This window comes from Pseudopodoces humilis, chromosome 6 (genome assembly GCF_049639895.1).
Source record: "Pseudopodoces humilis isolate 2021_Gansu_Grassland_sample_001 chromosome 6, ASM4963989v1, whole genome shotgun sequence".
Classification (NCBI taxonomy): domain Eukaryota; kingdom Metazoa; phylum Chordata; class Aves; order Passeriformes; family Paridae; genus Pseudopodoces; species Pseudopodoces humilis.
The window spans coordinates 21,695,599-21,710,564 of NC_142205.1; the positions used below are offsets into that span (position 1 = coordinate 21,695,599).

Here is a 14,966-nt window from a genome sequence, read left to right on the forward strand (position 1 = left end):
TTTGATTTGAAGGACAAGTTTCTTTATTTTTGTTAATAAAGAAAGCATTTTCTTCTGCTGGCTTTAGATTCACTCATACTAATTTCTCTCTATGTGACAAACAAAGATGAAAATAGCAGATAAATGCAGAGAAACTGTTTTGAATTTTTGTAAAGCAGAATCACTTATGGACACACATACAGCTACTGCTAAGCAGCTATTCATTTCCATACTTGCCTAGGCTTCATGCCATGAAAGTAGTGATTTCACATAAAAAAAAACCAGTTAGTATAAAAGTAAATATATAAAAGAGAGTTTAAAGAATCAATACAGTTTACAAACAAGAAATCTACTTCTCCATACTTAAACAGTGAAGTGGTTACAATATTAAATAGAGAGATTAATGAATTCCTAGTAAACCCACTGTAAATAAGTTTTATTTTGAGTCCCTGTAAAAGCTGTTGTCATCTGATTTTAGTGATTAATTCTTTTAAATTTTGATTTTACAATAATCAAAGCTAAGATGGGCAACTAAAGAAGGACCTTTAGTTTACAGCTAAAGAAGGACCCAGCTCTAAAATATCTGCACAATACTCATGTTTCAGGACTGTGTGTAGAATTAATATACCCTGCCAAACAAACAAAATGCCTTCATCATAATGAATGCAATCTAATTTTTTAATGAATATCGCTTCCCATCACAAATTATGAGCTAGAAGCACCTTACGTAAAAATAAATTCAAGATTTCAATGAAATTATTTTTCTGTTAATGAGGAGCAATGACTAATGCCTAACAGAGAAGGACAAATTATCTTTAAAAATATGGAGCAACCATACTCTAAAAAAGTGTACTTCAACAGATTAGAAGTTAGAAACAAACCAAAATCCTTAAAAAAAAGCCCTCCACATACATCTTTCAAATAACCTTTATACTCTGTGTTACTATCTAGACAGCAAGTTAATAGAAAGAACACTAAAAATTAGATCTTTAACAAATTATCTCCATTTACACATTATCTTCTGCTTGTTTCATTAAGCTTCCTGTTGTCACCCACTGAACAATACAGGAAGGTCTACTAGGACCCACAATAAGCTACAGATACATGGCTCCTTTGCAGCATACTGATTCCACATGTCTAGTACATTCTTTTCACTTCTCGAGTATCTCACTCATGCCCAAACCCTGACAAGCAAGAAATAAATCTCACTCATCTGAATTTAATGAGAAACTGAAAAAACAAAACCTGTCAACAGCAATGTTAAGTTATGCCACAGAGCATATTCTTGGGTAGGGGCAACAGGTCTAGATTGCAACTTCTTTCTTTCCTGAATGTTGTGCTAGAACAGCCTTCAAAATCATGTATAATAAAGAAAGTAATAATTTCTGAAACACATATTGCTATGTTCAGATTAGTCAAGATACCTTACAAATCAGTGATTAGTGAAGAGCAGCACCTGTAGTGGCAATTTATTCATGGAAAGTGACCAAAGGAAACAGGGAAGCACTGATTTAAAGGCATCCTGGCATCCTGACCTAGACAGGATGAGCAAACTGAACTCACTTCATGTCAGGGGGAAGCACAGTGATTAAAAAATTCTACTGGCTCATAACTCAAACTATGCAGATGCATCTCATCACACACAAGTTGCATCAAAATTGCAATGACTCGATCAAGATAACATAAAGGAGAGTCTCACAAACAGTAAAAATAGAACTAGAATTACAAAATCACTTCAATTTAGGATATTCAGAAACCCAGCAGCAGCATTTTGTACCATTTGTGGGTGGGGAGGGTTGGAACATGCTACAATGGTTTTTAAGAACAGGAAATCTACCAAAAAACCCTTCTATATTAGTATGAAGGGGCAGCTGCAATCTGGAAACACACTGAAGTTACAAGAAGGTTATTTTCTCAGCATGAACGTGTCATTTAAGAAACCAGGATGAAGAAGAATTCAGGAATGAAACAAAATACTGCGCTAAAATGAAAAACTGGCAATCGACATGAATGGCAAAGCTCCAAGTGACATTCAAAGAGATGGAAATTCACCCCAGGTATCTATGTACAAATCCTATAAGAAACAGCTTTCCTTATACGGCCCCATAAATACTGAAAACACAATGCATCTTTAACTTTTCTATTTAGAAAGACAAGCAGCTACAACAAAATCTGCACATGTCCCTTCAAGTTCATTTTAAAATAGATCTACGTGCAGTACAGAAGAATGAAATTTAGGTGTGAGGATAGAAGACCTGCACAATTAGAAGACCTGAACAGCACCAGAGTATCACACAGAACTGTGATAACATCCTCTGGTTTTTGTATCTACAGTGCTCTCTATTAACCTTTACTTTTTCCTCTCCCTGTAAAATTCCTCTACATCTCCACTTGCATACATTAAGAAATATGTTTCTGATACCCCATAACACACCAGTGAGAGATGGATGGAGAAACAGACTCAAACACAGGTTATGTAGACATAACCCTTTCATTCCTACATGCAACAGTGTCATTTCTACATTAGCATTTATTGCTGAAAACACCAATAAAGACACACAAGTTTCACATGGTTAATTGCATGTATTTACCATAAGTACCTAAGGATCATCTAACTGCACATTGTTGTTAAATAAAACCAAACAAGTTGTAGATCATTCCTTTTTTCAGTTGCAGTACACACAAAAAACCAACTGATGCACTTATTCAGGCTGAAATAAACCCTTTCTAGGTAAGTCCCATGAAGAGGTTCCTGCCCTCTGCTGTGTGGCTGGTTTGTTTGCTACAAAATAAGAGGAAAGATTATAGAATTGCCCTTGCCTCTCTTTGTGAAAAAAAAAAAAAAAGAAGTGCAAGGTCAAACCAACCTGGAAGTCAGAATCCATCTCCCACATGGGCATCGGTGATGACCAGTCACAGCACTGTCTCCTTCTCTTCACTTACAGCTACTCAGGACTAATGAATTTTGCCTTGATCAGTTCCTCAACTTTTGTTATGACCCCCATCTCCTGTCTCATCAGTTTTCTTGCAGCCCAGTAAACTGGCAGCTGCTCAGTTCCTTCAGGGGAAAGAAGGGAGAGCCAATTGTAATAATGGGATGCAATTACTCCTGTGTTGCAGGAACTGAGCTGCTGTTGCTGACTGCTGTCATTTTATCTGCCTTTGAACTTCTTTATAACCCCATGGCAAGGAATAACAGCCCTTGGCTGGAAAAAGCATCATACATACAACATCCTGCAGAGTCTCTCAAATAAGTGCCAGACAGGCTGATTGTGAACCAGGAAGCAGGACACAAAACCATATTTATTATACCAGTGCAGCCACTCTGCTTCAAACCATTTTAAAACCTCAACCATGTATTTCTAACACAGGTCTGCATATTGGTCTTAAACCACAGACAAGGGTAAATGTGGGCAAATGAAGTATAGTGGATATAGACTCCTCTCTGCCTGCCTGCATAGAAACCTATTTTGCAAAAACTGAAACAGAATCATATCCACAGACAGCAGCAGGAGTTTTTTGTACTATTTTTTTAATAGTCTGACCTTAAACAAGAAATGGAGATATAATCTATTTAATGTAATAATGAAGTATTGCATACCAGAATCCCCAAAAGGACAGGCGAAGTCAACAATGAAAATGTTTATCTCCGTGAGTAAAACACTCTTCACCCATTGCATTATTTGGCAAAGCTTCTTTTTTTCAAAGTAATTTTATTGAAAATGCTACAGAAGTACAATAAAAAGGTCTACCAAGAGGAAAAAAAGAACCAAGAAAAACAAGGCAAAACAAATAAAGTGACTTGAAATGCTCAAAACATACTAATGTACAACACTAGGCATGAATCACAATACAAGCAAGATTATTTCTACATTTATTTCCTGAGTCGTAACTTTCCATATATTTTCCTAAATATACTTTTCTTTCAACCATGGTCCAAGTCTGTTCAAATGGTTCTCTGGATGCCCACAGCCAAGTGTTTTGACAACCTAAGTGAAGGTAATAAAACTTGATTTTTTCTGCTCCTCAGTGCATGTAAGATTTTTCATCTGTTTCTTTAAAAGCATTAGATATCAATCAATTAATCAATCAATCATTCATTCTTATGGATCTCTGGGGGGTCCTGACCCACATGCTGTGATGGAAGTAACTTTTGAGTGAAGTTTTCTGGAAGTATCAATAAGATACTAATTTTTAATGAATGAGATTTAAACATGGCACCCCTAAAAATGTTACTTTGTATGCAAAATATTAAGAGGGAGAATTTAATTTAATAACCATGATGTTGAAATGTTTCATGTAGTAAGAATTTAGTTTGAGTTGATTAAGTTCAAATTTGTTGGCCTAGCAATTTATTAACTAGAGACAGAAATTATTGCTGAGAAAGCACACTGGTGTATTCCCCACACTCATACCAAGCTGTAAATCATAAATTCTCTTCCTTTTGCTATAAGGATGGTTCATTTATTTAGAATAAAATTTGTAGATATAAGATAGTGAAGTAGAGAAAAAATGTTTATTATCTGAACAAAAGCATACTGCTCCAAATGATGTAAAGAAACCAGCACAGACGAAGAAAAAAAATATTTATGGCCCAAAAATATTAAAATGTCACTTGAGCTACAATGATATTAAAGATCTTATTATTTTAAGGATCATCTCTATAATTCTTATTTTAAACCATTCATCTTTGCATAACTAATGAAAACTCCAATGGATTAATTATTTTGGTAGTCCTATAGTAACTCCAACCTGCTCTCTCTGTGCTGCCATCAAAGCCACTCTTCCCATTTACTGCCCACACTGTGCAGAAAAGAAAAGTTTTGGACCAAATGTCTATTGTTGAATAAAGCATTTGTAAAAGAAGGCGTGGAAGCTGAAAAAGAATGAAGAAGAAAAAAGGGAGGAGGTACTACCAATTCTGGTATTTTCAAAAAATTGCAAAGGTCCTTACTCTGATGAACTCCAACAGAGACTGAAGTAAGACCACCCATTCTTGAAAATCACCACTAAGTAACTGCAGAAATCCATGAATGCCAAAACTGTTTTATGAACATTGTGCATTAGGAAATGCATGATCAGGACTGCCACTGCAAGCTAAATGCATTATGATCAATCACTTTCTTTTAAGTGCTTGGAGTCCTAAACATTACAGCTACAAGGCACATTAATGAATTGCAGACATATTCTTTGGTCTCCTGCTGGTGAACACTGATTTTATTTAGTTTTGCAAACAAGGAGAAAAATTTAATCATCATAAAGTGACTGCCAGTGCTCATCTGATGATACTTGTCATAGATTAGGCAAATCCTAGTCTTCACAATATTGCTTTTCCCCTTCAGATTGGACAAAAGAATAACCCTGTTACATTGCACAGAAGGATATCCATACAAGTTAGATTTTTATCACATAGGCAATGTACTAAAAGAGAAAAATATCCTTTTTTGACATTATTTGTCTGAGCTCTGCCACAGGTAGTATAGACTGAATTCAGAAACCACACCTACTTAATTGAGTTGTAATGGATTTCAAACCTGGCAAATTAGTAACAATAGCTATATACTAAATAAAAATTTGCAATAGTATATAACAGTATTTTTAACTAACTATGACAAGGAATACACATATACTATCATGGAAGTCTGGTGAAAACAGATGAGAAGATTCAGATTTGAGAAAGACCCACTTGCCTTCATCAAGGGAAAGTCTTGCCTAAGTAACCTAGTGGCCTGGTATCATAGAATGACTACATCAGTGGACAAGGGAAGAGTCACAGGTGTCATTTTTCCGAACGTCTGTAAAGCCTTTGACAAAGACCCCCACAACATCTCTTCTCTAAATTTCAGAGACCCAAATTTGATGAGTGGACTGTTCAGTGGATAAGGAATTGGTTGGAAAGTCACATCGAGAGGGTAGTGGTCAATGGACCAGACACCCACTGGACATTAGTGACAAGTGGTGCCCCTCAGGGGTCTGTATTGGGAGCAGTGTTACTTAAGATCTTCATTAATGACACAGATGAAGGGATCACATACACCCTCAGCAAGTTTGAGGATGACATCGAGTGGTGCAGTTGAAATTCTCAAGAGACAGGATGGCATCCAGAGGGGCTTGGACCAACTTGGTAAGCTGACACCTTATGAGGTTTAATGAGATCAAGTGCAGTGTGCTACATCTGGGTCAGGACAAGCCCCAGCATCAACACAGGCTGGGGGATGAACAGATCCAGAGCAGGCCTGCTGAGGGGGACTTGGTGACGCTGCTGGTTGAGAGGTTGGACATGACCCAGCCATGGGTACTCACAGCCCAGAGAGCCAAACGTGTCCTGGGCTGCATCCAGAGCACCGTGGGCAGCAGGGCCAGGGAGGGGATTCTGTCCCTCTGCTCTGCTCTGCTGAGACCCCACCTGCAGGGCTGCATCAGCTCTGGGGTCCCAGCACAGGAAGGGCAGAGACCTGTTAGAGGAGAGCCCCCGCGTTGGTCAGAGGGATGGAGCACCTCTCCTATGAGGAAAGGCTGAAAGAACTGAGTTTGTTCACCCTGAAGAAGAGAAGACTCTAGGGTGACCCTAAGTACAGACTTTCAGTACCTAAAGGGAGCACATAAGAAGGATGGAGAGGGACTTCTTACAATAGCACCTACTTACAGAACAAGGGGGAATGGATCCAAATTGAGAGTAAGTTTATATCAGATATTAGAAATAAACTTTTTATTTTTAAAATGGTGAGGCCCTAGGTTGCCCAGAGAAGCTGTGCATACTCCATCCCTGGAAGCCTTCAAGGCTGGGTTGGTTGGTCGCGTCTTTGAGCAACCTGGTCTAGAGGGTGGCATCCCTGTCCATGGCAGGGAAGTTGGAGCCAGATGACCTTTGAGGTCTCTTCCAACCCAAGCCATCCTATGATGATACTATGATGATCTTAACATACATTTGTACCTATGTTTGTGGAACAAGTATTTCTGTGAAGATATGTTATCTACACTGCTTCAGAAATGCTCTGGTCTTCGCTGTTTTAACGGCCATGTAACTTTACGTAAGTATTAGTATTTTAGCTATGCTAATTAGTTTAAAATCTGAAATAAAGTATAAGAAAAAAAGGCTGAGGAAAAAAAGTAATCAGTAAACTAAACTGAATGTAGCAAATGTATAGAAATAACAGAGGAATGGGGAAAATGTGTTTTACATTGCCTTCAATTTAAAGGGAAAAAGCAAACCAAAGCTACCGACCACTTTTTCAGCATGTTTCCTATGAAAGCTGACTAGTAAGTTTACAATTAAACAGAAGTCAAATAGTGTTCTAGCTGCATTTAATTCTACAATATGTTGAGCTATTGAAAGAAGAGAGATCTAAGTGCTCTTGAAAAATACTTTCCTTTTCATTGTAACCTCAAATCTTCCCATTGCACACGCAAAAAAAAGAATACTTTGTTATTTAAGTGTGTATACATACACATACATATATGCTGATCGTACAACCTTTCAGATTAATTGAATGCAGAAATAACTTTTTCATGTGATTTAAAATAAAAAGATAAATGAAACCCCAGTCTTCAGTTATAAAAGGAAGTTCCCATAACAATGTTCTGGTCCCTATATTTAGGGCTTTTGATCCAACACATTATTTTACCACGGGATTTGAAGCCAAACTAGTAGTTCTTAAAAACAAGCAACATATATGATGATGGACAATGGTCTTGGGAAATTCCAGTACTTTTAGAAGTAAATGGATTTCCCCAACATTGCATTAAGAGTGTTACAGCCTTATGGCAAGTAGACCTGAAACCTTCTTCAAGTTCTTATGCATGTGCTCTGCCACTATGCAAATGCTCATGATATTCAAACAAATACCACTTTTCTTCACTGTTAATTTTTAAGCGATTAAGGTAGCTGGCTATATATATGTTAGTCATCCACAAAGCTTGACAGAGCATTACTGAAAAACTGACAACTTTACAACAAATCAGATTAATCAGGAAGCTTTTTATCATTGTGGAAGCATTATGCTCTTTACCATGTTTCATGACTGCTTTAGGTGCACTTTCATCTCAACAAGATCTTAGCATAAAAACAAATGAACAGGAAAAAGCCCTCAAAGTTTAGCTGCACACAGAAGTTAACACTTTTTTTTTTTTTTTTTTTAATAGAAGTCCTGTTTATGCCCTTCTCTGTGTTCTGTAACATTTTCCACAACCTAGAACAACATCACACAAAATTATTTTTGAATATAAAATGCAGCTCTTCCCTGTAAAAGTGGTCATTGACATATTTTTCTTCTCTGATTGAGCCACTTTAGCAGCATATTATTTTAAATCCATTTTTTAATCTTTTTTGAATTAGGGGTGCAGTTAGTTTAAAACTGAAGAAGCAATTGTCATAAAAACAACAAACCTTTTCCCTACTCAACATGGTTTCTTGTGATCATTGATTATGCATTACAACAAGCAAAACCACAAGATTTAAAGGTTTCTTAAACAATTCAAGTTATTTCCTGTTCAGTTGTTTCTTATGCCATGCACAGCAATTGATCATTGCAATGCTTTTGAGTGTGGAAAATTGGAACGAGTTTCTTACAAGGAACCGCTAGAAAATTAGGGATATGACCTTAATCTATCATCCCAGCTACAGCTTGATGCAAACAACTATTTTTAAAAGAGGCTGGATCATTTGATTCCACTACAAGGGATCATATATTTTGCCTTAAAACACTTCCTCATATTAGTCTTTCCCCCTCCAACGTATTTGGTATATTTTTGTGTTATTCCGTTTTTGCTTGTTTAAAATTTGCTACAGATTTGTATTCTTATGAAGGAAGAGCAAAACTGGAATGAATCAAAAAATAAAGAGCAAATGTTCTTTTGATTTTCTCTTACCTTCGCCTATTTAAGGCACTCCAGGACAAGCTCAATTGTATGTTTGTAACCATGTTAGATCATGGTCTGCACTAGCAATCAAGTACATCGCAGTTTCTTTAGAGTTTCCCACTTATTACAAGCAACAGTTTTTCATCATAAAATCTCGAAAAGCACACATGTCCTTGGGGCAAGAGAGCTGAGGGTGTGGGATGAGAATGGGGAACAAGAGAAACACAATTACAAGAATTGTGATTCTTGTTTTCTCATTCTCAATAATTCCTCCTTCCACTGCCACACACCATACATACCAGGCACCTCTCTCTCCTCTCACCCTCTATCAGCCATCTGAATGGTCTTCTTCTTCCTCCTCCTACTTCCTTTTGTTGCCTTTACTCCTCTATCATTTTCCCTAGCTTCCTTTTCAGAACTCAGTTGCTTTTCTCAGGGTTCCTCACTAGATCTCAAAACTTGTAAGTATTTTCCTTTCTGCTCTACTTGCATTCAACTCCTCACCCCAATTTTCTCTCATATTGCTGTTTCCATCACCTTGTACTCATCATATTCACAAATATAATCATGATGACACACCAAAGAATCTATATACATTAAAAAGAACTTCTCATGATGCTTTAGCATGACAACCAACCATTACTACTCATCTTCAGGACTTCATTTAACTGTTCTTCTTTGGTAACCTTCCATTGTTAAACACTTTTGACTGTTCTTAATAGATACTTTTTTTTATAAAAATATTTCCCTCTCATTCATCATGTTCTTGATTATTAATCAGGATTCCATTTTCTCCAGGTTAAACCAGAACATTTCCTAATGAACAATCCCCTTTGCAGAGTATCATTGTAAATTCCCATATATACCAAAGACTGCCCTAAAAGACTTCCAAGTCTGCCCCTTAATCCCAACCACAATGTCTCTGGCACTGTGTTTCACAGTATCACAGAATGGTTAGGGTTAGAGGGGACCTCTAATAATCTTCTAATCCAATCCCCCTGAAACATGTATCCAACAGGGGTATCTTTCACTAGATCATGTTGCTCAAAAACACTCCCCTTTAAGCCTGCGTTTCTTAACAAAGAACATACCTCTGCTCTTATACAGACAGAGATTAATGCACACATCCCTTCTGCTTCCTTCCACTGACATTCACATGACTTCCTTTCAAGATGCCAATATCAAGCATCAGCTTTGGCTTGTCCTTTCAGCTATCCTTGTATCAGTTCTCTACATTATCCCACCCTTTGCCATTTTCTCCATATTTAATACCCTTTCTCATAATACATCCTTTGGTGTTGTCCAGTTTTGCTTTAAATGCACCATTAGCATTACAGAGGAAATTAAAATTACTAGGCACCCTTACTGGTTCATTCAACATGAATAAACATTTCCATATGCCACAGGGCAGATCATTTCAGTCTTTGACAAAACAAAACACCCTCTGAAATCAATAGGAACATTGTGCCAAAATGAAAGAAGAGGTTTTTAGTAAGTAATGCATACTATTGCTTATACATAATGGAAAGAATACTCGTCACCATTAACTTGGAGTCAGACATGGAGGAATAATGTCACAATTATGGCACACAACCAAACCAGTGCCTCACCTTTATATGTGGCAAAGTTTCCTCAAAATATCCCAGGTAAATACATCTAACGACCCAAAGCAGTAACAAGAAGATCCTGATTTCTCTTTTCAAAGCCAAATCCTAGCACAAACACTATGACGCCTAGGCCCTCCCTGGCATTAGATACCAGTAAATCTTGAATTTAGCCTAACAAAGGGGATATACTAAGGCAGACAAGATAAGCATTTGTCAGAGCCCTTCTGAGGGTAACTGAGGGAAGGTTGTCACTCCCACTGCCACTGCAGACTGATATTTCAAGCCAATGTTTGAACTGCCATGAATTACCAGATTACATGTTTTTATTTAAGCACGAAAAACTTTGAAAAAGAAATGGGAATTTCAGCAAGCTGCAGGTTGAACAAATTGATTCTGTACGATTTACTTTTCACTTTTGCTCAAAAGAGGAACTTTAAGAAATCTACACTACATGAGTCAAAGAAATTGATGGTTTTGTACTAGCACTATATCACTGCCACAAGTTCAAGCTAAACCAATCACTTTTTAACTAGAAAGAGGCCTGAGACATAATGTTCTGATCTCAATCTGAACTTCACAAAGTTCATGGTGGTTATGTTACGATTTGGCATTTGGCTTAGGATCTTCTCCACTTTTAACACTGAAGATTTTTTTTTTTTTAAAGTAACAGCAGACTCTCCTCTATCAAGTTTATTAGAAATCAATGAGTAAGCTCGATCCAATCTCATTTCAACATTGTAAGAAGTCTAAATAGGTGTCTTTTAGCACTGCAGTTATAATAAACCCCTCTAAGGCTCTCCGGGAGTCTAGTATGGATGTGAATTCCAATATGAACAGGATTTGAGGACATCCCTGGACAGATTTGCCTGATAATTACTGGCTCAACTGCAAACTGAAGACAGGGAAGGATTTTTAGTTCAACATCGCCCTCTAAAGGCTTTGTGCTGTATTGCGATGGTTTTCTTCAGTGCTGCAGTAAAAATCATTCTCTTTTCCACTTGAAATTAAAACACAAGAGGTAGCCAAAAAATTGCAGACTTTGAAAGCCTAAATACAGAAGGTATTTCTTCTGATTCACAAACATCCAGAAACTGCATGAATAAAGGATATTGTTCAAATACAGAATCTGGAAAGAAATATCTTAGGACCATTTGAATTTTCTGGGGGTTAGGTAAGTAAGTTTTGGGAAGAAGATGATTTTGCACCATTGTTTGCAATATTCATACACACAGGAGGCGTTAACAGGCTGGCAGCACATCGAACCATTCTGTTTCAGGGCTTGATTTTGGTTTGCCTTCTGCTGCACTGCAGTCAGTGATCTTTGCAGAGCATCAATGTAGTAGAAGGGAATAAATATCTTGTAAAATGGCTGTATAAGGATGTGCTCTCATGATCAGCTAAAGCAATTCTGAAATGCATGATGCTGAAAGGGCAGAGCAAATACAACCTACCACACAACAGCACAAGTAACAGAACCAACACACAAAAAAATCATTTAAAAAAAATCTGTAAAAACAGAAAGTGATGGGGAGGGGAGCAGTCTTAGAGTATCTGAATCATACAATCTGCACTCTAAAATGCAGAAAAGAGCAATCAAGAACCCTTCAAGAGTAAATGGGTCTGTTTTGTTTCAACATACACTCAGAAAAACTGACTCAGCTAGTGGGCAGAGCTGGGAGTGCCCTGTATCAACAGAGGAAGTTCAAAGCACTACTTAAGGCAAGAAAGATGCTCCCAACAGTTATATCCAAGTAGAGCAAGAATGAAAGAAAAAAGCAAAAATTTGATGCCTGTTACTGCAACTCTCAAGACGGACATACCTAATTTCAAATGACCTCTCACTCGGGAGGAGAAATTCCTCCACAAGTCTGGATATCTTAGCTACTCAATGAAAAAGCTCAGAAAATCAGCAAGGACCACTCAAAAATATTCAGGGGCATAAGATTCAAAAAGCATAGTTCTGAAAGTAGAAGCAGCTCGTTAACACTGAACATCCACAAAATGAAGATTTTCATGGATGAAAATTATTTCCATGGACCCTCACAGATAAAAAACCTGGAAATTCCATGACAGAAGAGTAACATTGAGTACACTCAGTGTGAGTCTCAGAAGCAACAACTATGAAGTCGGTCAACTTCATTTTTACTAAATGCAAGAGCACCTCAGTGAAATACAGGGTCTCAGAAAGGAGGTGTGGTGTTTGCAGCTTGGTTTTGGTCCTCCTTATAATGAGCTGTGAACTTAATTTAAATAAACATACTAACTGACAGGTCACCTATTCATTACAATAATCAGGCCTGAAGATTTCAGTATATATGAAGAGTACTGTGCTCAGCTATGAAGACCAATTTCTCTCCTTGATGCTCATTCAGCAAAAGATATGCTGTGGGCCTAAATTCAAATGACACACAGCAAATACACATATCTAAATAATTTATGGAGTTTTATTATAGTTACAGAACAGCATAAATCCATAAACTCTATCATGTTCGTGGTGAGTTGATGCTGGATGGATGTTAGATGCCCACCAAAGCTGCTCAATCACTCTCCCCCTCCCACAACTGGACAGGCGAGAGAAAATATGACAGAAGTATTGAGGGATGAGGTAAGGACAGGGTGAGGTTACTCACCAGTTACTGTCACAGGAAAAGCAGACTCAGGCAAACCAGTTTAATCTTTATTTTATATTACTGATCCAACCAGAGTACGATAATGAGAAATAAACTGAAATATTAAAATACCTTTCCCCCACCTGTCCCTTCTTCCTGGCCTTAACTTTACTCCTGATTTTCTCTACCTCCTCCCCACTCAGCACCTTAAGGGGGATGGGGAATGGGGGGTTGTAGTCAGTTCATGACACTTCTTCTCTGCTGGTCCTCCCTCCTCAGGTTTGCCATGCAAACCCAATTACAACATTTTTGATTTGCTGGTTGTTGATTGACATCAAAGAATGTACCTAGCAAGTAAAACTTCCTTGAAGAACAGTAAGTAGAAAGAAAAACAGGTCCTTCTCAGTCTCTAATTTCCTGCCATACCCTGGGAAAGAATGGTAAGATTTAATTTCAAGCATTACATGGACCGTCAAGCACACCTAAATAATTGCACACAGAGAAGGATAACAGTAGAGGAAGTGAGACCCACTCCAAGAGAGACCATTCACCTTAGAGATGGGCATTTGCCTGTACACAGTTTTGAAAGAAACAGGACAAGGCAAGCATGTCAAAACTCCTCTCCCAATGCCATCCCAGGTTCCAGCTACTTGAGGATAATCAATTGCCTCACAAAGAAATAGCACCTGCCACTTAATGTCTTGCAATAGATTTTTCTTCCGCTAGTTCACAATTATTCACTGAACCCAACTATCCCCATTTATTCCCTGCCTATGGCACTCTAGAGAGCTCCACTTTGTATCGTTATACAGTCATGGCCAAAACAAAACTAAAAGCCCTAGATTTTGGAAGTTGAAAAGATATGCCTACTTCATTTTTTAATACTGGATTTTTTAAAATATTACAGCGCACAACAGAATCTGGCCAGTCTCTATTCTTGGAAACAAAAAGAGCATCATTTCTGAACATTTCCCTGAAGTACCAGTTAAATACCTCAATGTGTTTCTGTATAGCACACTTTCCAGGGCAGTGTATTATAAAACACTGAAACCAGTGCACAAAATAAGCCTTCTGATTAAGTTGAGTGCTTATGGCCCACATTTTAAGAGTGAATTAATCCCAGCCCTGACACTAACATGTTTTGACACTCAGAGCTTTTCACTTCACCTCTCTATATATTCACTTTTTTCTATTGTACGACAGACATAATGATTCTTTGCCAGCTTTGTGAAGCCTTCTGAGAATTGCAGCAATAAAGTACTACATATAAAGAGATATGCATTTATATTGAAATGCACCTATTCACAAAGAGCCATCAATTTCCAGCTCACTAGTTAAACCATTTTTATAAGCTTTCATTCACAAAAAAGCACATGAAAAATTTACCTGCTCATTTTTGCAGATCCATACAGTACTCCCCTGAAGTAGAATAAAGATCTTGGTTTTGTATCCTTTCAGCTCGAGATACCCACTTTTCTCAGGGGTGACAGAAGTTCGAGACTGAGAGTTATTATCAGACTGCAATTTCAAGGCATTGAGTATTGTATTAACCCAGTCATTTCTTTCTTCTAAACAAGAAAAAAAAAAATTTTGGTCAAAGACAGTTAGTTAAGCAGCAGCCTCATTCTTCTTCACACACTGGTTTTCCCAATGTTGGTTAATAGTACAGCTATTCCAAATAAGAGAGAACATCCACGCTGAGGAGGAGGTGTAAATAAAAATAATGAGAATTTGTATCAGTGGAAGTGTTAGAAGGACAGCCATCAAATTAACACCCAACAATCAACACAAACCAATCCAAACAAGCTGACGATCTAGATTCTTGAAATAATGACTGCTAGTTCTGAGATACTTTATTCCAGATAGCTTGAAGACTGAGGAAACAGACAAGTGAACAGGTTAACCTTCTGTA

At 37.6% G+C, this 14,966-nt stretch overlaps 1 protein-coding gene across 6 annotated transcripts in view; it reads right to left on the bottom strand.

Annotated features, from left to right (window-relative positions):
* The window catches only part of ARAP2 (ArfGAP with RhoGAP domain, ankyrin repeat and PH domain 2), a 116,962-nt gene that overhangs the window by 71,299 nt on the left and 30,697 nt on the right, over positions 1-14,966 (bottom strand). For all 6 annotated transcript variants that reach the window (XR_015772707.1, XM_088056695.1, XM_088056694.1 and 3 more), the window contains one exon: positions 14,441-14,622. Coding sequence is in view for 5 of the 6 variants with exons in the window: in XM_088056695.1 (XP_087912821.1) it covers positions 14,441-14,622 (182 nt within the window). In the remaining variant the exon portion in view is untranslated. The remainder of the gene's footprint in view (positions 1-14,440; positions 14,623-14,966) is intronic.